The sequence below is a fragment of the Oryza sativa genome, chromosome 8, assembly GCF_034140825.1.
Source record: "Oryza sativa Japonica Group chromosome 8, ASM3414082v1".
Lineage (NCBI taxonomy): Eukaryota > Viridiplantae > Streptophyta > Magnoliopsida > Poales > Poaceae > Oryza > Oryza sativa.
Genome location: NC_089042.1, coordinates 195,607 through 221,278, shown reverse-complemented (window position 1 = coordinate 221,278; position 25,672 = coordinate 195,607). Strand labels below are relative to the sequence as shown.

Sequence of the window (25,672 nt, the reverse complement as noted above, 5' to 3'; positions counted from 1 at the left end):
ATTATCATTGAGATTTTAAAAGTAAAACATGATTGTTATTTCGATTTATTTTTTTTACTTTATAGAAGTCCCGCCAACCGTCATGACTATGCTGCTTAACGTCTTGTCTATCATTCCACTTCTTAATCGTCCTTGGGGTTCTATTTATGGTTTTGTTTATAATTTTTAGATGTCCCATCAACCATTCACTACCTTATTGTTTTACAGGCCTATTACTTGTCCCCTTGCTATTGTTATTTGTCGTCGTTGAGTTCTAGGTTGATTATTTTTTTCTAAAAATTCCATATTTTTTTATTCTGATTTTTTTTATTTATAAAGTGTATTCCTACTTGAACTCTTATAATTATTTTTCTATTTTTATTCTGAATTTTAATTATTCTCTTATTCAGTTCTATAAGACTCTTCTTCAGATATTAATTATTTTTAATTCTGAATTTAAGATATTTCTAACTTTTATTCCTACTTGAAATCTTTTTTTCTTTTCTAATTTCAGAATTTATTTTATTTTTAATTCCAAATTTTAATTAATCTCGTATTCAGTTATATAAGGACTCTTCTTCCAATTTTTCTTATATTTAATTCCGAATTTCAGATATTTCTAAATTATATTCTACTTGAACTCTTCTTTTTTTCTTTTTCTCCGATTAATGTGGGAATTTGTAACCTCCACAGCGAACGTCATGCCTTCTTTCAAGGCTATTTTAATAATATAATAGATTGACTCTACTTCTATGGTGTTCTTTTTTGGACTTGTGACTGAATGAGCGATATTGATCTTGATAAAATGTGCACACGCTTATCATACATAACAATCTTACAAGAAAAACAAACTATATTATACAACTCCTACCGTCCCATAAAAAATCAACATAGGACAGGATGTAACATTTCCTTGTAAAATGAATCTGCTGGACATACTGGGAAACTTCATATCTCATCCTAGTATGTGTTTATCATTAGCTGCCAAAGGCACATGAAATGTGAATATGTAGTAACATTTAATCACCAGTACATATTACTCTTTCTCTTCTTTTAATTACACTATCAAATAAATGTTTGTATATAGTAGTGACAATTCTGCATATATATCATGGATGATGCATTCCTTGTACTTTACATGTTTAATCTGTCTGCAAACAAATGCTACCAAGAGCGAGGGGTATGGAATATATATGAAATTATTAACTTACCTCCAGCAATTAATGGATATGGAATATATATATAGTACTCTAGCATAATGTGATCAGATCGAACTGATGGTAAGAAGGGTCAATCGGTACTAGCTATTGTACATCAACTCTATCCACACTAAACCTTGGAACAGAAGCAAAAAAGAAACTATAGGAAAATATAATACTGATGAAGCTATATAGCTACTGTTGATTGGTTGGTTATTGTTAGTGGGGGCAGGTTGGCTACTATGATCTATAGAGGACACGATAAGTTTGATTTATATATATATGAACACACTTAGCTTGATCTCTTTTAGTTATTGATTAATTAATTACCATTTAATTACGGTGCAGCAGGTCGGTCTAGAGAACTCCTAGCTTCCAAATATGGGTTATATGACTTGATTATTAATTACCATGAATTTGATACATCATGTAGAGATCTCGTGAATCTAGAGCCGTCTTTATCTGATCATTTGAGTGTGGAGCCAGACATTACGTGCATTCACCAAGCCAGACAGTGACAACCACCAAACTTAAATAAGCTAGAACAAAGCACTAGTGTTAGTGTAAATACAAATATTATTGTCATGGCCGGCCAGAGACGAGAATAGCAATGCAAGCATGCAACACAAGCAATGATGCGTATATATGTATTTTATGTAGTGTGCTTCCCTCGATCCCGGCCAAGATATAGGATGATATATATCGATCATTCATATTATATGTAGTAGCTGCAGGCCAGTATTATTGCTCGATCGATACATCGTACCATACCTAGCTAGCTAGCGTATGATTTGTGGGCTCCACACGCACACATATGATCATGCCCTTCCCTGTCAAAACAAATCAATGATTAATTATATATGTATACTGTACAGGAAGAACAACCTAGCTAGATCGAGCTAGCGTCTGTTCTAAGTAGCAAAAGCTACCCTTGAAGCTCAATATAACGGCGGAAAAATGGATATGGTAGACAACTTTGGCCATACAATGCATGTATCATCCCTTCCTTCCTTTCTTATCAGGCAATCTTATTTGTTTTTTACTATATATATCTTACTAGCTAGGGTCTCCTGATGCAATCTGATAGAGCATGCACTAGTTTTATATATAGCACAGTTGTTGATTAAACTAACTAACTATATATTAATCTTTCTTTGGGAAAAAATATGTATACACACTAAGAGAACTAAGATATAAGTCTATTAGGATACACTAAGTGAGATATGTAGGAATTAATTAAATGGCCGGGTCGGGGGAGATATATAGAAAGCAACGGTTTTGCGCATGTTATTGTCTGCTTAATAATATCTCTAGTGGTTTTTTCCTTCAATTCAATAGGACAAATTATAAACGCGGAAGAATATGATCGGGATCGATCTAGCTATCATATCATATCGATGGATGTGTAGTTAGCTAGCTAGCTAGCTAATTAAGCTAGTTTAATTAGCTGATGAGAGTTTGTTTGTACTCAAGTCTGAGCAGGCGCTGCTGGGAACAAATTGAGAGTCGCTTTCATGTACTGAGTGGTGGTGGTCGCTTGGTGACTTGTTAACCGACCAAACAAGTTAGCTATAGCTAGCTAGCTGCTGCAATGCTGCATGCTTAATTCTCTCTCTCTCTCTCTCTCTGAATGCATGCTGTAGTACACAGTATAGTGGTGTCTCTTTCTCGGTCTAGATTCTACACGCGCTGAAGATCTCCACTCCACGCGCACTTAATCAATTAAGCAAGAGCTATAGCGCTAATCGATCGAGCGATGATGTACCATGCATATCCTCATCTTTGCACAGCCCAGGCACTCATAAGCTCGCTTTTTCTCATGTATAAATAGCTCACAAAGCTCCCTTAGCTTAGATACCAACTAAATTCCTTGCCATCATCGATCCATCTTTTGATCTCATCTCATCTATAGCTAGCTACACAGCCACCATATATAATATATACAGTGTTCATTATAGTTGGGATCGACTTGGGAGAAGATCTCCTTCTGGCTGCTGCTGTAGCGCTGTACTTCATGCATATGGTTATCTAATTAGGTGAGTGCACGCGCACTTCGTCATATATATATGCCAATTAAACTAAGGATCGAGTACATATTTCTTGCATGCATGATCTTAATTAAATTTGTTGGTATGTCGTACCTATATATGCACGAGTCGTTGTTACATACCTGCGCATGCAGTATTATGTTAGATTCGCATATAATTTTTGTGTGGAGAAATATTGAAGATGTGACCAGGAGCTCAACAAGCAGCAGGCTTTAGGTAAGATTGGGAAAGGAGGAGCTAGTACTAGTACTATATGGCTGTATGGTAAGAGAGAGGGTTGTATGGATGGTGGATATGAGCCCTGAAGTGCACTCCAAGCTAGGAAGACAAATATTGCACACATTATTATTATTGTAGATCTCTCTCTACCCTCCAAAAAGCCTCTCATACTGTCCACAAGCCAGTACTACTACTTTCCAGTTCTCATCTCTCCTAGCTAGCATGCATGCAGCAGAAGCCCAACTTTGGTGTGTTACAAGCTGAGCAGCTAGCTTAAGGAAGGTACCCTTAGTTTCAGCTGCATATATATGCTATAGTCCATGCATGCCTGCCTGTCCCTAATCAAACTGCTAGTACTAATTAATTAGTAGGTACAGGCGTGTGTGTACAGCTTGCTAGCTGCTGACTGTCCGTGTTCTTAATTAGTTCTAATATTCATCTGATGCATGAAGCTAGTCTCCCCGGTCGACCTAGCTAGCTTCAGAATATTGATTGGTTTAAAGGTATACTTACTAGTATGTATGTACGACTAGGTTGTATAGGTATGGTGCAACTACTGGCTGGCTGATTAGGTCATGTTCCATTGCATGAGTGGCCGTGTCTGTCCTATTTCTAGGAGCTTTTCCAGCCTTGGACCCATCCAGATGCGCTTGCACTTGCACTTGCATGCAGTTCATTGCTCTAGCTATAGGCTATAGCTACTATACACTCATGAGAATCTGAGATTGGGCTGAAAATTGATGAGCATCGATCTGAAGAAGACATATATATAGCTGATGATGATATAGCTTTTTCTGCATATGCTTGTTTTGATCTGCAGCCAATCGATCGAGGCATAGAGAGTCACCAGGCAATCAAATTCCAACCATCCATCAGCTAGATATATATACAGCAAAGATCACGATACTCCTAGCTAGCTAGCTAGAAGAATTGATCGGTCGATCGGAGGAAATAGCAATGGATCGGCATGAGGAGGAGGCAGGAGAGTCTCCATGTGTGCCGCCGGGGTTCAGGTTTCACCCGACGGAGGAGGAGCTGGTGGGCTACTACCTCGCCAGGAAGGTGGCCTCCCAGAAGATCGATCTCGACATCATCCAGGAGCTCGATCTCTACAGGATCGAGCCATGGGATCTGCAAGGTACGTACTGATCCATTACATTAAATAAACCATGCATTCTATTCATGCATAATTAATATCAATTCAGCAATTAATTTGGGAACTGAACGATCGATGATTCTGATGAATTATATATATGTGGCAGAGCGTTGCAAGTACGGTGGGCATGGCGGCGATGAGCAGACGGAGTGGTACTTCTTCAGCTACAAGGACCGCAAGTACCCCAGCGGGACGAGGACCAACCGCGCCACGGCGGCGGGCTTCTGGAAGGCCACCGGCCGCGACAAGCCGGTGCTCTCGTCGCCGTCGACGAGGGTGATCGGGATGAGGAAGACGCTGGTGTTCTACAAGGGTCGCGCCCCCAACGGCCGGAAGACCGACTGGATCATCCACGAGTACCGCCTCCAATCAAACGAACACGCCCCTACTCAGGCATGCATTGCAACCACCTATTCCATTCCATCTTAATTTTTTACTTCTTTACTTAATTATCTGTCCTACTATATATGTTAATTCATGGATATTAATATGGAATATGGATGCAGGAGGAAGGTTGGGTGGTTTGCCGCGCGTTTCAGAAGCCGATGCCCAACCAGCAGCAGCACAGGCTGTCCTACGGCTGCATCCCCGGCAGCTACGGCGCCGGAGCCTACGCCGCCGTCCCCGACAACTACAGCTTGCTGCTGCACCACGACAACCCTAGCTTCGCCGGGCGGCCATTGATGAGCGCCGCTGCCTCAGCTCTCTTCGCCAACAACAACAATAACAGCGTCGTCGACCACAGCAACATTCTGAGTTCAGAGTCCAAGCTTCACTTCTCCGACATGATGCCGCCTCTGGAGAGCCCCACCATCGTCGACGGCGAGGGCTACGTCTCGCAGGCTAGCAGCTGCGTCGACGTCGATCAGCAAGCCGGCATCGTCGACTGGAACCTGCTCACCAGCTTGCTGCCGCCGCCGGCGCATCAGCTCTTCCACCACCTGCCTTCCGCTTCTAGCTCCAAGAACAGCAACAACATTTCTTCGTCAGGCTTCATCGATGACCGAGACTGATCGATCGATCCAGATCGATTATTATCAATTGACAATTCATTCATCATATATATGCATGAATTCTTACAAATACGCACAATTAAACGATCGAGTGTACTATTAATTAGTTGATTACTCCGTCTCCATGATGTATACATTAATTTGACCACTGGCCATCATCAGGCCATCTGCATGCTTACTATCTAGCTTATGTCAGTACACGGTTGTTAGTTCATTCTTAATTAATTAGCTACTAGTGTCAGTGTGTGTATCTATCGGTTGTTCGTCTTTTGACCTCATTGCTGAGAGAGGTTTGTAACTGATGATGATTAAGTTAGCTAGCATTTAATTAGGTGCTATATATACACATATATATGCACTATCACTATATACATCATATATATGTATACATATATCGTTGTCTGCTTAATGTGTACACCACCTCTCTGCAGTATATATAGTATTGATCAATTAATTTGTATATATATATATTTTATCATTGTTTAAATATAATGTAACATTATATTGATCATGGCGTACGTATCACTTGTTTCTGCATGTGTTGTTTTTAGTTGATAGATACAAAACACAGTTTGTTAGTACACCTAGCTAGGTAGATAGTAGATTGCTACATTGCTTAAACTCAGCAGATACCTTCACTGTTAATCAACAGAACGAATATAATTGAAATTGAAGCCGCGGGATTATATACGTGGATAGCAACTTCCACTACCACTGCAATCATAACACACCGGCTGGGGCGGTCCACCCTAACGCAATCATCAGTTGTTTCCATCCTTTTGTTATTCATGTGCCCAAATTGAGTACCCCATGATATCTCACTTCCGATCTTATCTTACAGAAAAGTAATGTATTATGTGAAAATTAATGTATTCTAAGGGTTTAGTATTTGGGGATTAATTTTCTATCACCTAAAATATTCCTCGAAAATTCCAATGTATAGTTTAATAGTTAGATGAACATGGAAATTCATGCACCTCTTCTTCTCCACGAGCAGCTATTTTATTTCCTCTAGCAAGCATCTCTTCTCTCCGGCAATGCCTAAAGATGGCAGCACAGACCAATTATAAGTCCCAAGGTTGGGTGGGGTGAGAGAGGGGTTGGGGGGAATGGAAGGCGGGGGCTTCCCAGGGCTTCAATAAAATAGATATAGGCTTTCTACGCATTCCGTGTGACGAATAGGGAATCCGTACGTCATTGATCTATGACAAATTCGTTAAACAGTCATCGTAAACTTCACCCTCAACCAATCCTAGCAATAACTGGAGGCCTTGGTCATAATATATGTTCACGGCGACAAACGGGCTCATCACAAACGCCGTGGATTTTGTCATTAATAGTTGGGCTATCACACGGTGACGAAGAATTTTGTTGTATAACTTGGTAGGCAGGGTCCTCATGAGCCCACAACAAAGTTGGTCCCATTTGTAAGTATGGGATTGTATGGAAAAATTCGTCATATATAATCTAGGCCTAATTAGTCGTAACAACTGTACTAGCATAGGTGTACAAGTATTTTCATCATATAACTAATCAATAATATATAGTTTCAAGAAAGCCCCACGTGTAAGTAAGAGAAAACATGTGCATTTTTCCAGTGTTTACATGGACCGTATGCATTTGTCCGGCATTCGTTTTCTAAATCAGCGTGTGTATGTATGCCCTTTCACCCGCAAACCCCCAAATCCACCCATCCCCTTTAATAGATCCATCAACGTCTCTCTCCAGCATATGTGCGTGTGGATTGCGCTACTTCTTGATGAAAATGCCTCGTCAAGGAAAGCTAGCACCATTGTAGTGCTTAGAGGGATGGCTGTGGAGGTGGCAGCTCGATGGTGAAGGTATATGGTACAAGGTGACAGTGATGGCGTTGGAGCCACAGGCAAGGAGAGGGTCAGTTGTTGGCAGGGGTGAGGTGATCAACTAGGAGTTGGTGGATAATCCGACAGGCAAGGTGGGGCGAGCCGGGTATCTCTTTGGGAAAATGAAGAAAGAGCATGGTGGGGGCGATGGCACAAAGAAGGGTGGGGCACACTAAAGCTCATCTACGCCTCTCTAGTGAAATCAATAGCCATGCTCTATCTGGTTAGGAGTAGAACAATTTCTGTACATATGGCATGGTGGAAGAGGAGGTGTGTGTTGGGTTGGGGGATCGGGAGGGATAAAGAGGAATTGTGTCGAGAATGTAAGGAAGAAGATAAGAAATGGTAGGGTTAGGGAATTGCACGAATCTTAAAACGATATATTGTGGCTATTCAAAGTTTTACTAATTTTTTCTTGTTTTCAGGCAACTAAACAACACACAGCCCCTTAAGATTTGTATTTTTAAGGCTACAATTTTAAGATGTAAATGACACACGATCATACATCACTCTTAGATAACACGCCAAGGCCACCACCTCTTTACTACATCTACCTCCTCCTCGATCTACTTAACTGAGAACCTCTAGGAATAGTGGGACGCATGAGGACAAGTTACCTACCTGCCTAGCACAAGTAACCTGATGCTAGTCTTAGGTTCGATGAGGATTGCACCTTTAGAGCAGGGTTTTAATTGGGATGAAAATTTTAGTGATTTGAGGGGGGGGTCATGGATGGAAAGTTAGGAGGACACCTACTGCTGGCAGGTGGGAGATCATGGTTGCTCATTTCACCAGAGAAGAGAAGAATAGAGGTAGCTCTAGATTGAGGTTAGAAAAGAGTCCACACACACAACACGCGTGCGCATGCTAAAATATAGCCAATTTTAGCCACTAGCTACTATCTCTCTTCTCAGTGAATATTAAGGAGAGGGGGTAAAAAGACTTGTTTGTCTCCTCAAGGTGGGTGAGTTGTGGACCTAGACTTTCAGGTGATAATGAAGTTAAGGGGTAGTATAGGTAGTTTAGTTGTAAAAATCATCTTTTACAAGTATTAGGTTGTTTTATTTGGGACAAAATTTGAACTCTAGAAGTTGTATATATATTTTGGGATGGAAGGAGCATAAGAAAAGGGGATATTAGAGATGAGAGATGGCGAAAAAAAAACAAAATTGGGTCAAAGCAAAAAAATTTAGGAAGCAAATGAGAGTTTGTCCCATACAACTTTTATGGCACTGCCTATGTTGTTTTCTGCATGCTGGTAGACGATGGTAAGAGTGTGGTGGGCCCTCTACCCTTTGTTCTCTACAGATAAAAAAACTATAGGGAACCATATTTTTTCCGCTATGTTTTTACATAGGGAGCAACTAGCGTACGATATATCATCTTAATGGTATACCTGACTTGCTAGTGCTTCTACTTATGTTCAACGTGCCACTATTTCGCGAGCTGAGCACTTATTTTGCTTAAGTGCTAGCCATGGAACCCTATCGGCCCGCACGCGTTACATAGCCCATGCTAGATTAAGCTTTGTGCATTGGCCGGATTGGGCTGGCTTTAGTGGCCGTTCTTGTCAGCATAATTTGTGTGTTTTGGTCTAGGATAGCATGCCTCCCTCTCTAATTAGGATAGATAGCAGTTGGGCTGGACCGACGAAGGGAAAAGATGAGCTCAACACGTTCATGAAAATTTTGTGATATACATATCACTGATAGCACCATATATAAAACCTTAGTAATACCTACATAGGCCTTTATTATCTACTTGTTGGCTTATCAGACAACACTATATGAAAGCCACTATAAATATAGGTGATATCTCTATGATATAATCTTACAACCTTGATATAGCTTCATAATGTTACTATAGAAATTTAGTTACCCCTAAACCCTGACACACACCTATATAGAGGATTCCTTCGTGAAACATTGGTGGTACGTCATGATACAACAATGTAAATGCTACATATGGGCACCATGAAACATGGTGATACCTAAAGGTATCATGAATTGTCGATGGTATCTCTATTGGTATCATGATACCACAAGGTACCTGATACATCTAGGAATTATGAAATATCAGTGATACCTACGAGTATCATAACACCACAAGGTACCATGCTACATATGGATATTATGAAATATCGGTGATACCAACTGGTATCATGATACAACAAAGGTACCTAATACATTTGGGTGTCATGAAATATTGGTGATACCTACGGGTATCATGATACCACAAGGTGTCATGATGGAAACATCGGTGATATCTACAAGGTACCATTAATCCTATAGGTATCATGAAATATCCGTGATACCTACGGGTATCATGAATTGATGAAATCAAGACGTATCACAAAACATCAATGATTCTTCATGGTACCACAAAGGTATTATGACTCAACAAGTAGCATGATACTATAGTATTGTGGATATATCATAATGTTGAGTTCTTAGTTTTTTTATGGTCAATGTATTTCAAATATCATCGATATTCCAATTTGAGTACTATATGTGTGTTGGAGGTATCATCAACGTGTTATTGTTGATGCATGAGAGGTATTATAGGCATGGTATTGTTGTATTTGAGATATCCTTTGGGTGATAGTACCATTGGCATGTCAAATATATTGTCCACTTCATACCGTTGGTGTATCAATGTGTCATGAATATCATCATTGTATTGAGGGTTTCATCATTGTTTATCATTATTGTTGGTGTATTGACCGTATAATATGTTTACGATTATCTTTAGCATGCTATAAGTGTAATTGGTGCATTAGTAGAGTATCATCAATGTAGCATCGCTAAATATTATTAATGTTTGCCCTTGAATACATAAGATTATCATGGTATCACCAGTCGATATGCATAGCTCCAATAGTGCTTGGAGTAAGAAATTTAAGATATACAAATAAAAGGGTATGGTGCATTAGTTAATACTGACAAATGAAATCAAATGAAATGAAGGGGAAAAATTAAGTTAAGAACAAAAAAAACTAGGGAGAAAGTTATGTATGATCAAATCGGCTCACGCAGCTGCATGTATTTGTTGCGCTAGGCCTGCATATGCTCTTCGACATGAGCAATTTAGTAGAGGAGGAATGTGGAGAATCAAGGTGTGGTCACATGGCTAGGCTTGGGCATGGGGACATTGAGCATAAGGTATGGCCATGTTTCGGCTGTAACGTGTGGACTACATGACTATATTGTCTTATATACGTACCGGGATGGTATGACGTATGCTAGCTTTTCTAACTAGCTAAATGTCGCACTTTGCTAGTGATAAAAGTACAAAAAATATCACAATATTTCTCAAAATAAAGAAAAGTACTTTTTTGTGAGATATGTTATCTACCTTTTCCTATATGGAATAGTTATCTTAATTTAATTTTACATGTGGCTATCTATTTAGATTTAGTTCTTATGTAATATTAAGAAGTTTAAGTGGGTAATATGTAAAAGCTACAACGGAAATAGGTAGGGAAAGACAGATGCATCATTGCCACGTTATCATGTGTTAATCTATCGCTCCGTTTTGCATGTGGAGGTGAGAGGTTCCCAACCCGCCCAAAAGAACACAACTTTAGAGTCTTTTTAAAGAAGTATAGATATGGTAGAGATATTCTATTTTCTTGACTAGCTATATTTATTGCGCCACAATTTAAATAGAAAATAGTCAAATCATTTTTGTGCTATATATTAACTACATTTACATTGTAAATTTTTAAAGTTATATTATAAATTTCTGCAGTTACATTGTATTTTTTTTTAATACACAATGTTTAAGAGAAACAAAATTAAAAGTAATTAATCAACTGCCTAGAAGATATGATATGAGAGATAGTTATATACTAAAATGAGAGAGAGAGGGAGGGTTGAAATGAACTAGACAAAAGTGTCACCATATTTTTGGTAAAAAAATGTTTTGTTTCCCTCAAGGGCTCATTTGCTTTGTAGGATTTTCACAACATAGAAATAGAAAAAAAAGTAGGAATATATGATAATACATGTGTTTAAGAGAAACAAAATTAAAAGTAATTAATCAACTGCCTAGAAGATATGATATGAGAGATAGTTATATACTAAAATGAGAGAGAGAGAGAGATTACATATATAGGGCTGAAATGAACAAAAGTGTCACCACATTTTTGGTAAAAAAAAAGTTTTGTTTCCCTCAAGGGCTCATTTGCTTTGTAGGATTTTCACAACATAAAAATAGAAAAAAAAGTAGGAATATATGATAATACATGTGCAAACCTAAGGGTTGAAAACATAGTAAACTTTTCTATGGTTGTTCGGTAAACAGTACAAAGGATTGAAAACATTATGTTGAGGTGGATTTTTTTTCCTCCTAAAGTAGAGGGATATGAAATTTGCCTTTCGTGAGTTTCTTTAAAACAAATGGGCAGTTTAGTGTTAAAGGATGACATATTTCAGTACTTTTCCATTACAATTTCTTTAGAAGGAACAAGCCCTAAACCTCGTAAACAATGTAGGAGAATAATTGAAGAGGGAGCAAACAGATTTGAAGCGGTGCGTACAGTTGGACTTGGAAGGTCGAACCATCTGACGAAAGAGGCCTAGCTATTATCATTCTATAAACTAATGGGCCGTCTCAAGTGGGCTCTAACGAATATTATTTGTATAAATAAGTTTACAGAGATAATTAGCAACAATAATGGTTCCATGGTGTAGTGGTTAGCACTCCAGACTTTGAATCTGGCGACCTGGGTTCGAATCCCGGTGGGACCTTTTTTTTTTCTTTAATTTTTTTTTCTCTTGGCATTCTTCCCTTGAGCATCTTGTGTTGTCCGGTTCCAAAATTGTGTGTATTTATACTACAATAGAAATCTTCTATTTCAAAATTACTTTTCAAAATTGTGTGTATTTTTTTTGATACATTGCATCACCCATAAAAATGTGATGTCTCGGAAAGGGCATGTTCATTTTGATGCCATTTTCAACCATATTATTTTTTATAAAGCTGCCAAATAAAATTTATGTTTAGTTTGTTACTAAATTTGATAAATATATAAGAAATCGTACTAAAATTTTAGTAATATTGCCATCTTGCTAAAAATTAGTAAGGTTTATTTTAGCTACAATCTGAACAGGCTTAAAGTTTATCTCTTTGTTTTTTTCTAAGATAAGAAAAATGTTGTTGACCAGGAAAAAGGAAAAGTTAATGAGTTATGTTACCGGGAGTTATTACAAGTAGAGTGAGAGGAGACGGCGCGGCGGCGGCGGCGGCGGCGGGATGGAGAGGGAGAACCGGGTGGAGACCATCTCCCGGCTGGCCCAGTGGCGCATCGACACCTTCGGCCCCTCCTCCTACCGCCGCTCCGATTCCTTCAAGATCGGCATCTGGAACTGGTTCCCTTCCCAATCCCAATCCCCCACTACTCAGAGATCACCGATTTGCCCTATCAAATCAAATCATCCGCCAATTCGATCCGAATCCGTGCAGGTACCTATCGGTGGAGAAGGCTCGATATGTATACGTGAGGCTGTTCCCGGAGCCCGGGCGGGTGGCCAAGGAACGGCCCCCGCTCGCCCGCTTCCTTCTCCGAGCTTGCTGGTCCGGCCCGCCACGCCGCTCCTGCGTCTCCCCTGGTACATATACTCCTCTACTTTCTTCTTTCTTCTTGCCACCACCACCATATTTAGCTTTAGGCTATGGACCATCCCCGTTTTAGTGCATGTCTTGTCTTCACTCTCCATGCCATCTTCAGACTTTGAACACCTGACCTGACCTGACCACTTAACATGCTATCTGCAAATTGTCTAATAGAGCACTTCTTCACTTCCCTTACCAGCTATCTACTCTAGTAGTACCATTCACCATTCAGGTATGGTGGCTAGTTGAAGATGCTCCCAAAGAGTCAGACCCTCCCTATGCATATGGTCATCATATTTCTCTATGAAATACTCGTAGGGCATATTGGGGGGAAAAGGTGTTTTCTTGCATAACACTTTCATTTTAATTCCAACTATCATGTGAGCAATAACTCAAAGGGAAGGGCTATACGCAGAAGACTGTTTCTACCTTCCATTCTACTGCTTTAGTTTTGGGTGAACCTTTTTAAGCTCAGAACAGCTCCACCATCTCCTTCATGAAACATAAGGTGTCTGTTTTCTAATTTTCACAGGACACTAGGTTTACTGGAATTTGGGTGGCTTTGTCATTGTTATAATATGAATAGAACGAAAATAGGGTAATGTTCACTTTCAAGCATTAACAGCCCAATGGCTTTTATTTCCAAGTCATTCCATAGTCATCTTGCTTCTATAGCTACTGCAGTGATGTTTTACTGATGTTACGGGCAGCCTCATTGATCTTCATAAGTATTGTCCAATTTTTCCTGACAGTGCATGAGCATCTCCTCCGAAGCAGCGAAGACTTTTTCTGGCAACTTGATACGATGTACGCTGGGCGTTTCACTATTGATGTTGAGTTTTTGGACCTGAAGATAGCCTCTAACAATGCAAGTATCCACCTCTTGTCCTCAAAATTGGTTCCAAAATAATTCCGCTTCTTTTTCAGAACATCTCACACTTCTCTTTCTTTACACGGTAGTTTATATATATATATGTGTGTGTGTGTGTGTGTGTGTGTGTATACATATATATATATATGTATGTATGTATGTATGTGGCTTGGAGGTTATGACAAGTCCTACTGTTCAAACAGATGCCTACTGATAATAATAATATGCTAATGTAATGTGATATGGTTACAGGCTGCAGAATCATCTACCTCGATTTGGCCAAATGAAAGCATAGCGGTGCAGAACATTGCTAGTAAGAGCAGTCTCGGATGCCTTTCGCGCATGCTCACGGAGTCGATACATGCAGACGTCACCATAAATACGACTGATGGTGTCCTCAAGGCCCATAAGGCCATCCTTGCATCATGTTCTCCTGTGTTTGAAAGCATGTTCCTCCATGATCTCAAGGAAAAGGAGTCCTCCACAATCAACATAAATGACATGTGCCTTGAGTCTTGCTCTGCTCTGATTGGCTTCATCTACGGGACCATAAAGCTAGACCAGTTCTGGAAGCACCGCCTCTCGCTGCTCGCCGCAGCGAACAAGTACAGCATTTCTGATATCAAGGACTGCTGCGAGGAGAGCCTCCTGGAGGATATAAACTCTAGCAATGTCCTCGAGAGGCTTCACGTCGCGTGGCTGTACCAGCTGCAAAAGCTGAAGAAAGGGTGCCTGACCTACCTGTTTGTTTTTGGGAAGATATACGATGTGAGGGAGGAGATCAATAGCTTCTTCCAGCACGCAGATCGTGAGCTGATGCTGGAAATGTTCCAAGAGGTCATAACTGCGTGGAAGCCCATATGAGCGCTAGCTCCAAACTGACCCTATATATGGGGGGGTCTGTAAATATTCGGTTGCACTTGTGAAGATGTACACTGCGTCCTTGCTAGTTGTACCCCAATGTGGATCAGTATTCAGTTTAAGATTCACAAGTGTTTATAGTAGAGGAAAGTGGTTGTGTAAATAGTCGTGTGGAAACTGCAGAACTCCGGGCGGCAAATGTGATGTGGTGTGTAAATATCAGATGCTTGAAGGCATGAATTCATGTTTATATGCATCATCTGTGGTGGAATGCTTGTTGAGAAGCAGCATGCATGGAATTAGCAAAAAGAGAGATGCAGGTAGCTAGGTAGCTTATGGTGGATATAATGGGCTTGCATTGCAGAGCCAGGTGCGATATATATATATATATATATATATATATATATATATATATATATATATATATATATATATATATATATATATATATATATATATATATATATATATATATATATATATATATATATATATGGATGGTCCAAGATGAGTGTCGGGAAGCAAAATTTGGCGTCTGGAATGGATATACAGTACGTGTGAGCGGAAGAAATGGTCCATCTATCTGGACACATGGTTTTGGTTGAGTGTTCGTTCATATGGGGGAATGGTGAAAATTAGACTTGGCATATGTTGATCGTGTTGAGGTAGGCAATTCCGGATTACAAACAAATGCTGAGGGAGAGAGATTGTGAAAGAAAGAAAGAAAAAAAAAAAGGAGGATGAGATGAATTGAGGAAAGGCGGCAAGGTGTAGATAGAGACGGAGACAATCAACAAGGATGAAGGAACAAGTCTGAGATGGAGGGCGAGAAGATTGAAGTAAGCAATGCTGGGTTAGAATTTAGAAATGCTGACGGAGAGATTGTCAGAGAGAGAGGATGAATTGAGGAAAGGCAGCTAAGCAAGGTGATAGTGTTTTGGGAACAAATTAAAAAGTCGCCGGGCGGCCACGGCCAGACGTGTTTGTTACCCGTGGCACGTACGAGTACATTAATCACTACATGCCAGCTTACATTTCTTTAGCTACTATATAGTAGCTAGCTTTGTCAACACTGGTACTATAAATGATGACGACGACGATGAATTCGTATCGGAGAGAGAAGAAGATTGCAGGAGTAATTAATTTGTTGATCAGGTCTGTATGTGTTGTCAAAAATAAAAGCAGGTCTGTATGTACTGTCAACTTAAATGTGAGACATAAACAGTGCAAAATTGCACCTATTTTAGGATTGAGGGAGTACTAACACAAAATAGAAATAGTAATAGACCTCCTCGTGTCGTGGGACTTGGAATTGGACTCCCTCTTCTTCTTTCTTTCCTCTTCTACTTTTCTTCTTTTACATAATAGTATTAGTATTACAATATAGGAGTAATACTAATACTCTTTGTTCCTTTTGTTGGCATTGCATGTTTGTATTGGTAAGGTTGTTCAAATCAATCAAGTCTAGTGTAGTAGCTAATTAAGCCGCCGCCGCGAGTCGACCTCGCAACCATCCATGGCCCCGCGCCTCCTCCTCGCCCTCGCCCTCGTCCTGCTCGCCTCCGGCGCAAGCGCGGCGAGCGTGGGGGACACGTGCTCGTCGGAGGGAGACTGCGGCGCGGGGCTGCACTGCAGCGACTGCGGCGGCGGCGGCGGCGGCGACAAGACGTGCACGCGCGCCAAGCCCATCGACCCGCTCACGCACGTACGTCTTCTTCTTCTTCTTCTTCTTGTTGCTCCTGGACCTGGATGGATTCATGGATCTGATGATGGATAGTGGTTGAACGGAGCAGGGCACGGATCTCCCCTTCAACAACTACTCATGGCTGACGACGCACAACTCGTACGCCCTCGCCGGCTCCTCCTCCGCCACCGGCTCCGCCCTCATCACCCAAACCAACCAGGAGGACACCATCACCGCCCAGCTCAAGGTATCGCCGCCGCATTTCTTCTCCGCTTCCGGCGCCCGCGGCGGTTGGTGACCGTCACATGGCTGTGGCCCACCTGTCCGCCACTTCCTTTTCCTGCCGTGTGGGCCCCACCGCTCGCTTCTTTCTCTCTTCTTCATGAGATGTGCTAGTAATAAAAATTGGTACTATTAGTATTAGTATTGCAGTCCGACTAGGTAAACACGATTTTCCTTCCTTTCCCTCCGTAAAACATGAAGAATCGTAATTTTCCTTTGGCTGTGTGCCATATGCCATACAGTTTTAGCCAACAATATTAACACTTGACGATAATCGCTATGCTATTGAGTTACTCAACAATATTAAGTTTCTACGCAAAGATAACTTTTTTTTTCACTGTAATCCAAGTTTTACTTTACCAAAGCCTGACCCTTTCAATCTCCACAATAGAGATTTCGATCACATCCTCCCCTTTTACCACCAATAATAATAATAATAATGGACAACGCACCTCCATCTTTCTTTGCATTATTGCTCTACCTGCTTCCTTATCCATCTAACAAATTATTCTGATGGTTGTTGAGTAGGTCTCGCCATCTTCGATCTAAAACCAAAGGTCATGCTTACACACACAGGGTTTCACCACCCTACCTGCCCACTCCTTTTGTCTTTCTTAGGAATATATTAACTCCATACCCACAAAGCAAGTCTGCACGCACCATTTCTCCATTACCTTATACACAAAAAAAGACTGTCCTTTTGCAATTAACACATGTTCATGTTATATCGCCATGCTTTTCTTCCAACTCTGGTGCCTGCAGACAAAATCAAACTGGCTCCTTTTTCAACTCTTCTTTTTTTCCCTTTTAGATATCTGGATCCCTTTTCACTTCATGTTAGATGTCTTCCCTTTGCCTCCGGGCTTGTGCTACCAAATCACACCTTATTGGATATTAAGGTCAATATCCAAGACAAACACACAATACAGATTTTAAATTTAAAGTTTACATGTATGGAGCTTCTTGCAATGACATTTTCCATACAAAGACTATGAATAATTCGAGGTTAATTAAAGAAGGGAGTAAACAAAGAAGAATTAACAACTAGCTACAGCTTATGCATCCATTTTCTGTGTCTTAGTTGCCTGTGGTTGGCCCATTTACCAGCTTTGGCACAATTCTGGCTTTCAATAAATACTGCTGAAAGATACAACAGATTAATGGTTGTTTGACTTAAATTTTCCTCACATGCTGCAACTTATGACACGGTTTTCTATTTTTTCTTTGTTTTCTTTTTTTGCGGTGTTCACCATGGGAATGACTTGATGCAACTTAAGCATGTTTTCACATTCTTATATTGTTTATTGCCTCTTCAAAATAACTAAATCTTCAAACCGTGGTGATGCTCAATGTGTTTAAAAGCGAAAGAGATTCTTGAAGGTAGCGATTGACAAGTAGACTTTGTTGTAATCATATCTGGTTCTGGTACTAAGCTGTGAAGATATCGATTGCTTTGGTCTTAAGAAAACAAAGGGGCCATACTCACTCAGTTTATCATACCATATCATCTTACTTTTTTCTTTTTAATTGGCGTTCTAAAGTAGGAAGTTCTTATACCAAAGTTTATAAATACAGTTGTTGTATTTAAAAGTGTAAACTTGATGCAGCTCCTTTTTCTCATCACACTTCAGAATTAAGCCACTCCTCAACAGTGACGGCTGAGGATTTTCTACTCGTATGTCTTTGAGGGTGGAAAATCCACAAACATGTTCCAGACTCTGTGTGCACTCTTATGGTTTCTTTAAAAAAGCTGGTCGCAAGCCTTTTCTCAAAAAAAAAAAAAAAATCCACCAAACCCACCTAAAAATACTGTGGCCTATTTTGCAGCTACTGAATAAATTCATTTTTTTACCACAAAGATACAAACCTGTATCTTGTGGTTGTCCATTCACACTCTGAATTTTGACTTGTTATTTGTTATTAAAAAAATTTAACCATTGGAAACTTACTTGATAACATGCAGAATGGTGTTAGGGGCTTGATGCTTGACACTTACGACTTCAATAATGATGTCTGGCTGTGCCACTCATTTCAAGGGAAATGCTTTAACTTCACAGCCTTTGTAAGATGATCAACTGGGCATTTCTCTCTTTCTCCTATCTCTCCTCTCTCTCACACCGAGAGTATGTTGATCTTGTAACTCTAACATTGAGTTGGTTTTGTGGTCAGCAACCTGCCATCAATGTGTTGAAAGAAATCCGGACGTTCCTTGACGGTAACCCTTCAGAAGTAATCACAATTTTCTTGGAAGATTATACTGCTTCTGGGTCTCTGCCAAAAGTATTCAATGCTTCTGGACTCATGAAGTATTGGTTCCCAGTGGCTAAAATGCCCAAGAGCGGTGGCGACTGGCCTCTACTCAAGGACATGATCAGCCAGAACGAGCGCCTGCTAGTCTTCACATCAAAGAAATCAAAAGAAGCAAGCGAGGGGATCGCTTACGAGTGGAGTTACGTCGTGGAAAACCAATGTAGGATTTCAAAACAAAATTGGTGATGTCAGAACGTGAAACATTTATGTTCTTATTTGACCTGTTATCTTTTGTCTGTGCAGATGGAAATGAAGGGATGGTAGAGGGTAAATGCCCGAATCGTGCAGAGTCTCCAGCCATGGATTCCAAAAGCCAGTCTCTTGTCCTGATGAACTTCTTCACAACAGACCCAAGTCAAACAGGGGTTTGCGCAAACAACTCAGCGCCACTTGTTAGCATGCTGAAAACCTGCCATGATCTCTCGGGCAATCGGTGGCCCAATTACATCGCTGTTGATTTCTACATGGTACATCAACTTGGGAATTGTTTCACTCTTTAATCCATATGAAATATGTTTGGACATCTTTTGTTATTATAAATCTCCACTCTGAATCATGCAGAGGAGCGATGGTGGAGGAGCTCCCTTAGCTACTGACATCGCAAATGGTCATCTAGTATGTGGGTGTGACAACATCGCATACTGCAAGGTAAGGACATACAACATTTCTCTTGGCCACAAGTTCTACTTGTAAAAAACAACATGTTACATTTTGATAAAAATAAATGTTGCATACCATGGAAAGCTGAATCAGAATAATGGTGTAGCTATTTATTCTACATATTTATGTGATATTTTGCAATGGAAAAGGCAAGTTAGGTTGCATCTCATCAGCAAGTGGATATTGTGTCAAGTCTACTCTTAGATGTTAGGCAGAACAATAGGTGATGGGATTATGAATGATATGTCTTAATGATGAAAACGGGGCCATCTATCTAGTAGTTAATGTTGCAACCACACCTGGCTGTTTACTTGGATCAGAACTTCCATTGCATTTCTTGTATTGTATCTGCATGATGATGATGTTGTTGTGACCTCTGAGCTGCAGGCGAATTCGACATTCGGGACATGTGTGATACCTCCACCTTCACCGCCGCCGTCGCCTCGGAAGGCACCCAGCGGCGGCAAGGGCACAAGTGCAGGCGGCAGCTCCAGTTCCAGCGGCGCAATGGCTCGGGTTGTACTACCAAAGCTGAGCTTCTTCTTCGGAGTGGCACTTCTGATCCTGGTCATACTCTCTTATTAAGAGCAGACCCATTCACTTGAGCTTGTGCTGTCTTTGTGCTCTGCTGGTACAAGCACATACTGTACTGCCATTCTGAGGCAAAATTTTCTGCTCTTTTTTTAGCCACCTGTTCCATTGGTTTGTAACTTCTTTTTCTTTTTTGTTAATGAGAGCTGTAGATGCCAGATTAGCTGGAGAAATTGTTCATGTGCCGAGCTGTAGATCATTCCTTTTATTTGAGGCAATATTTTTCTGCATATCAAGTGATCTTATTGCTCATAAAATAACTGCAATCGCATTGTAAAAAAATGTTGTGGTAAGACCTTTTACAGGTGCAAAATATGCCTATTATGCATAGACAGCAAATGGAACAGATTCTGCATATGTCATCAGGATTATTCTTGATCTTATGCACTTTATGTTCCAAGAAATTCCAGGTTGTGCTACTAGCTGGATGCCTGATTTTTTCAACTTAGTCGGTGGATAACAGCATCAAACTAAGCATATATTCCCACCAAGATTGTTCTTTACACGTTCTCTAATCAGATAACAATCTGTTTGAACAACTTTGTCGGCATGGTGTATGTGTGTAACCCAAGTAGTAACTAGAAAAATGTCGTTGATCCTTTCCAGGGATAAGGAATAACTGGTTAGTCAGTTAGCTAAAGCATAATCTTTGTACACGGACACACGACAATTGTCTAAATGCATATGGGAACTACTGACTAATCTTTGGACAAATATGGTCCAATGGGGGTGTTTTAATAAATTCATTCATCTGCCTTGAACATGTGAGTGACAATTAAGGGAGACATTGATCTCTTATAATCAAGGGATCTGATGCTTTGCTATGCCAGATTCCACTGCAACAGTGATGGTCCATTGTCTTTCCTGTACAACATGTCACCAGCATAAATGGTCCCTGGTTACCTGTACTCCCACAATTTATGAACATGCAACTTTTTTTTATAGTAGTATCACAACGCAATCAATTGTCCCTTATTTCCAGTGACATTCCTTAAAAAGAATAACATGTGAAATTATTACATTTCCTAAATAAACTTCACATGAAAAATCCGATGGGCTCATGGTATGTAATATAATTAGAAGATACACTCATATGTGTGTGTACACGTATTTATATCCCGTGTGATCGAACAAAAAACAAATTTGCACGATCACTCAAGTAATACTTTATCATATATTATATTAGAGAGTGCCATTAATTTTATTTGGACAGTTTGTGATTAATTTTTATTTGTATTGAATATCACAACTGGATGATCAACTGCAGACATTAAGACCCCACATTAATGATAATACCATCATCAATTGATAGTTCTTGTTTCTCTAGTAGTAAGGAGTATATAGGGGATAAATAAAAAGAAAGAAAAAAGAAAGAAAGAGTAGAGGATGAGAGGAGAGAGATGCTTTGGTAGTCCGGGGCGGGCTAACAAGAAGGTAGGATTGGATGGATATAGGAGCCTGCCTTGCCTTCCTCATAGGTTTCGTTTAGCTCCCCCTACACCCAGATCACACACACAGACGCAGACGCAGGAGGGAGAAGAAGACGACCCAAGTGATGCTGATGGCATCTCGTCTCCTGTCCTGAACCCTTTTCCTTCTCCCTTTCAAGAGGAAATCAAATCATAAAGGATTCTACAACAAGGAAGAGTGGCCAAAGTGTTGTGGAGTGGCTTTCTCCTCTTCTTCTTCTTCCTTCGTGCGGCCTGCGGCCATGGCCATGGCCAAGCAGCAGCGGGTTTACCAAGTCTGGAAAGGCAACAACGTGAGTGAGATTGGATTACTCCTCCTCCTCCTCCACGATCCCTCTCTTCTTTCTTTCTTGCGCCCCCGTCCCCCTTCTTGTCCCCATAATCCGCGCTTTTCTTGGGTTCGGATCGACTGTTGATTTTGCCCGCTTCCATTTCTGTCTGTCCCGTTGGCGCCTAACATTTCGCGATGTGATTTGTTCTAACCTGCTCTGACGAATACTTTTGGGGATTAGATAAAGGAAACTGCTTCCGGCCCATATCTTTGTGTGTGGTTAGCTAGGCTAGTTTATTAGTTAATTGGTTTGTGCGCCTGGTTTGTACTATATTTTACTACACTGTTGATGAGTTAGATGAATAAACTATCGTTAATCAGTTTGGAGCTTTGGGGCCATTCTGGATGATAACCCTCTTTTGTTTCCAATAACATAATCCAATTGGGACAGGAGTCCCAAGGTCCTGTCTTTCTGCAGCTAATTCAACCTGGCTTCAGGCTGCATAAAAAATAATGTGCTACACTTGCAAACATTACGTTGCTTAAATCTTCTTTTTACTCTTCTCTTTAGAATTATTGCTTTCAGCAACTTGTCTTATTCAGAGTTCAGGCTAGTGTAAAAACAATGGCCTTGATAGGAGTTCTGATGGAGTTGGACAACTGCAGATTTTACACAATATCATATCAAACCTTTTAGGATTTCGGAATTTTCACCTTTGCTTGCAGTTTATACCAGCAGTTAATATAAACATTTTTAATGTGTCATCAACGTGTTTCTCTTTGTTCAGATAATCTTGTGCGGTGGAAGGTTTATCTTTGGACCAGATGCCAAGGCCACTCTGCTATCTTTCTCTCTAATTGCAATCCCGGTTGCCGTCTTCTGCTACTTTGTGGCGAGGCATCTCATACACATGTTTCCTGCATATAATGCAGGGTATGCAATTCTTGCTGTTACCATAGTCCTCTCAATTTATGTAAGTAGGCTTTCTGTGCCTTTGTACTTCAGAATTATGCTAAGGTTCCTGTGTAGGATTTGTCCTGTCACCAACAATCATGAGAAAGCAACTTTATTTTAGACCCTTCAACAGAAAACCTGATGTGATTGAAATGAAAGATCTGTTGAAAGCTGCTAACTATCCATATGGAACAAATAATATAATCATGAATCCAGCAGTATTTTGGAAATTTAATATTTTAACAAATTGTTGCATCTTATCTGGTAATCAGAAATGCAGAGGTCAATATGTTAGTAAAGCTGTAGTCCTTTTCATGAGGTGAATTGGTAATTCACTGGGGTTCGTCATCTTCATTGCCTTAAAATGTTGTGTTGTTAATACAGTTGACAAAAGCGCTACGAGCATAGTTTCACTAATGGAAAGGGATCTTATAGGTTCCTTTTAGTTTATCAAGTGATGGATCATCCGAGTTGTGATTATAATGACATACCCTGTTTCAACCTTCGATATATCTCATTAATTGATGAACCAAACTTTTTTTGTGTGTTTACCGAGTTATCATCTTCGATGCCCTTTTTAGAAGATGTTCACTGGATTGATTGATACTTTGGTCTTCATTTTTCTCAGTGCAATTGGTCCTCTTTTCCTCTTACATATACTCAGTTGTATATATTATCATGATCATTTATCTTACTGGTCTCCAAAATTTATAAAAAATATTCTATCTCTAGAGTGTGTAGATTGTTTTATCGTATTTTATTTCACAGTACTTTTTACAGACACCGCCAAAATCATAGGATCCTTCTCTGCAAAACCTGATTGTTAGGTACTGTTACTGCTCTTCTTGACCTCATCTCAAGATCCAGGTATTGTACCACGGAACTCACATCCACCTGTGGAAGAGTTTTCTCATGATGCTTCAGCTCCACACACTCTTCAGTTTCCACGGGTCAAGGAGATTTTGGTCAATGGTGTACCCGTGAAAGTAAAATACTGTGACACTTGCATGATATATCGACCTCCGCGCTGCTCTCACTGTTCCAAATGTGATAACTGTGTCGAGCGCTTTGATCACCACTGTCCTTGGGTTGGGCAGTGCATTGGACAGGTCTGTTATGTTTAATTTCTTTTCAAAATAAAATAATCCAGCTATGGGTGGCTTTAGTTTCTACACCCTGACAGCTGTTCATATGAAACCATCTCAGTTAATATGCTTTTATTTCCCCTTTGCAGCGCAATTATCGCTACTTCTTCTGTTTTGTATCTTCAGCAGCCATCCTGTGCATCTACATATTTTCAATGTGCGCTTTGCACATCAAGCTTCTCATGAATAGGGATCATCATTCAGTGATAAAGGCAATTAAAGAATCTCCAGCATCAGTGGCAATTATGGCATATTGTTTCATCTGTTTCTGGTTCGTTGGTGGTCTCACAGGGTTCCATTCTTACCTCATTGCAACAAATAAGGTTAGTACTCCAATTATACAGAGTGAATGGTAAAGTATAAAATGTGTAGCCTTTCTGCTGACAAAGGTATATAGGTCACCTTTAAATATCATGCAGAAGGTTTGTATGTAGTTATGTACATAACCACAGGTCCGAAATGCCTACCTGCTATTTTGAATTTAGTGCACTAGTGATCAAGTCAAATCTCACTGGATGAATTTTTATTGAGAATAGAAATGGAATTAAGTATTGCAATGATGCATCATGTACACTAATTCTTTCTTGCATTTATGAAAAATTGAAAACTATGATCTGAATTGAATTTCCACTTCCTTTTTTGAAGACAACATATGAGAACCTCAAGTACAAATACAACAACCAACCCAACGTGTTTGACCGTGGTTGCATGAACAACTGTTCTGAATTCTTCTGCACCAAAAGAGCGCCTTCAAGGATCAACCTGAGAGCAATTGTTCAAGAGGACCATGGGGTAGCACCACCACGAATCAGCCGTTCCAATGTAGCAGAAGAGGAGACACCCCACCGTCCACGAGCCAAAGTCGAGGATGATCTTGAGATGGGCCTCGACATCCTTAAGACCTCACAACGTCGGTCAGATGAACTGGGTGACGAAGAGTTGGGAGTTGAAAGCAATGGCGTGAAATATCGCAGAGCTGACTGCTCACCTGGTTTAGACAATGAGATCCCAATTACAAGAACTAAGATTGAGAGTTCTAGTGAGGTTAGAGATCTGGAGATCTTGCCAACTGGCAATGCTGCACTCCCTTCATCTCCTGAGAAGAAACAACATCCTGATGTACTTTGTTGACAAATACATGAATGTGGCTGTGAAAAGTGAAGTTGTTTTCATGGATTGCTGACAACCAACAACTTGTTATTCATCAGGTGTACAAATGGAATCCGGATGTCATTTGACGTATGTTGAGTGTTGCCATCTCTTCCTGGGATTTTGAGTGGGCTGTTGATTAGTCAGTCATATCATAGGGTTCTTCCTGTAACGATCTCCCGTTAAGCAGTTTATGAAGGTTTCTTTTTTTTTTCATCTAGGATTTGTTTCCAAGATTGCAGGAATGGTGCTTCATTACTGTTAAGTGTTAATTGTACATAATCTGCATGCCTATGAATCGATCAACTGATATTGCCTCCTTTCCAAGTGGC

At 40.2% G+C, this 25,672-nt stretch overlaps 4 protein-coding genes, 1 long non-coding RNA gene and 1 other non-coding gene across 8 annotated transcripts; 5 read left to right on the top strand and 1 right to left on the bottom strand.

The window, feature by feature from the left end:
- Nucleotides 1–4,198: 4,198 nt before the first annotated feature.
- Nucleotides 4,199–12,812, bottom strand: LOC136351368 (uncharacterized). The gene is made up of 2 exons (XR_010734422.1): nucleotides 12,675–12,812; nucleotides 4,199–4,576 (listed from the first exon to the last, which is right to left on the bottom strand). It is a non-coding gene; the product is annotated as an uncharacterized lncRNA (long non-coding RNA).
- On the top strand, nucleotides 4,403–6,124 carry LOC4344435 (NAC domain-containing protein 105). The gene is made up of 3 exons (XM_015794762.3): nucleotides 4,403–4,583; nucleotides 4,708–4,994; nucleotides 5,108–6,124. The coding sequence occupies exons 1-3, from the start codon at nucleotides 4,403–4,405 to the stop codon at nucleotides 5,612–5,614; spliced, it is 975 nt and encodes a 324-aa protein (XP_015650248.1). The 3' UTR covers nucleotides 5,615–6,124.
- Nucleotides 12,156–12,227, top strand: TRNAQ-UUG (transfer RNA glutamine (anticodon UUG)). The gene has a single exon. It is a non-coding gene; the product is annotated as a tRNA-Gln (tRNA).
- On the top strand, nucleotides 12,632–15,083 carry LOC4344432 (BTB/POZ domain-containing protein At1g21780). 2 transcript variants are annotated; one of them, XM_015794761.3, is made up of 4 exons: nucleotides 12,718–12,848; nucleotides 12,943–13,088; nucleotides 13,845–13,960; nucleotides 14,216–15,083. In XM_015794761.3, the coding sequence occupies exons 1-4, from the start codon at nucleotides 12,733–12,735 to the stop codon at nucleotides 14,825–14,827; spliced, it is 990 nt and encodes a 329-aa protein (XP_015650247.1). In that variant the 5' UTR covers nucleotides 12,718–12,732; the 3' UTR covers nucleotides 14,828–15,083. The 2 variants fall into 2 exon arrangements, with proteins under 2 accessions (XP_015650246.1, XP_015650247.1); XM_015794760.3 differs by having other exon boundaries at nucleotides 12,632–13,088.
- Nucleotides 15,084–16,251: 1,168 nt separating this feature from the next.
- LOC4344431 (PI-PLC X domain-containing protein At5g67130) lies at nucleotides 16,252–20,581 on the top strand. Of its 2 annotated transcripts, XM_015794759.3 has the most exons (7): nucleotides 16,252–16,529; nucleotides 16,618–16,755; nucleotides 18,754–18,852; nucleotides 18,960–19,260; nucleotides 19,344–19,567; nucleotides 19,662–19,748; nucleotides 20,148–20,581. In XM_015794759.3, exons 1-7 carry the CDS (start codon nucleotides 16,341–16,343, stop codon nucleotides 20,343–20,345), a joined length of 1,236 nt encoding a protein of 411 aa, XP_015650245.1. In that variant the 5' UTR covers nucleotides 16,252–16,340; the 3' UTR covers nucleotides 20,346–20,581. The 2 variants fall into 2 exon arrangements, with proteins under 2 accessions (XP_015650245.1, XP_025883307.1); XM_026027522.2 differs by lacking the exons at nucleotides 16,252–16,529; nucleotides 16,618–16,755 and adding an exon at nucleotides 17,365–17,689.
- Nucleotides 20,582–21,834: 1,253 nt separating this feature from the next.
- Nucleotides 21,835–25,660, top strand: LOC4344430 (protein S-acyltransferase 8). The gene is made up of 5 exons (XM_015794602.3): nucleotides 21,835–22,113; nucleotides 22,880–23,065; nucleotides 23,874–24,155; nucleotides 24,281–24,514; nucleotides 24,837–25,660. The coding sequence occupies exons 1-5, from the start codon at nucleotides 22,063–22,065 to the stop codon at nucleotides 25,320–25,322; spliced, it is 1,239 nt and encodes a 412-aa protein (XP_015650088.1). The 5' UTR covers nucleotides 21,835–22,062; the 3' UTR covers nucleotides 25,323–25,660.
- The last annotated feature ends 12 nt before the right edge of the window (nucleotides 25,661–25,672 follow it).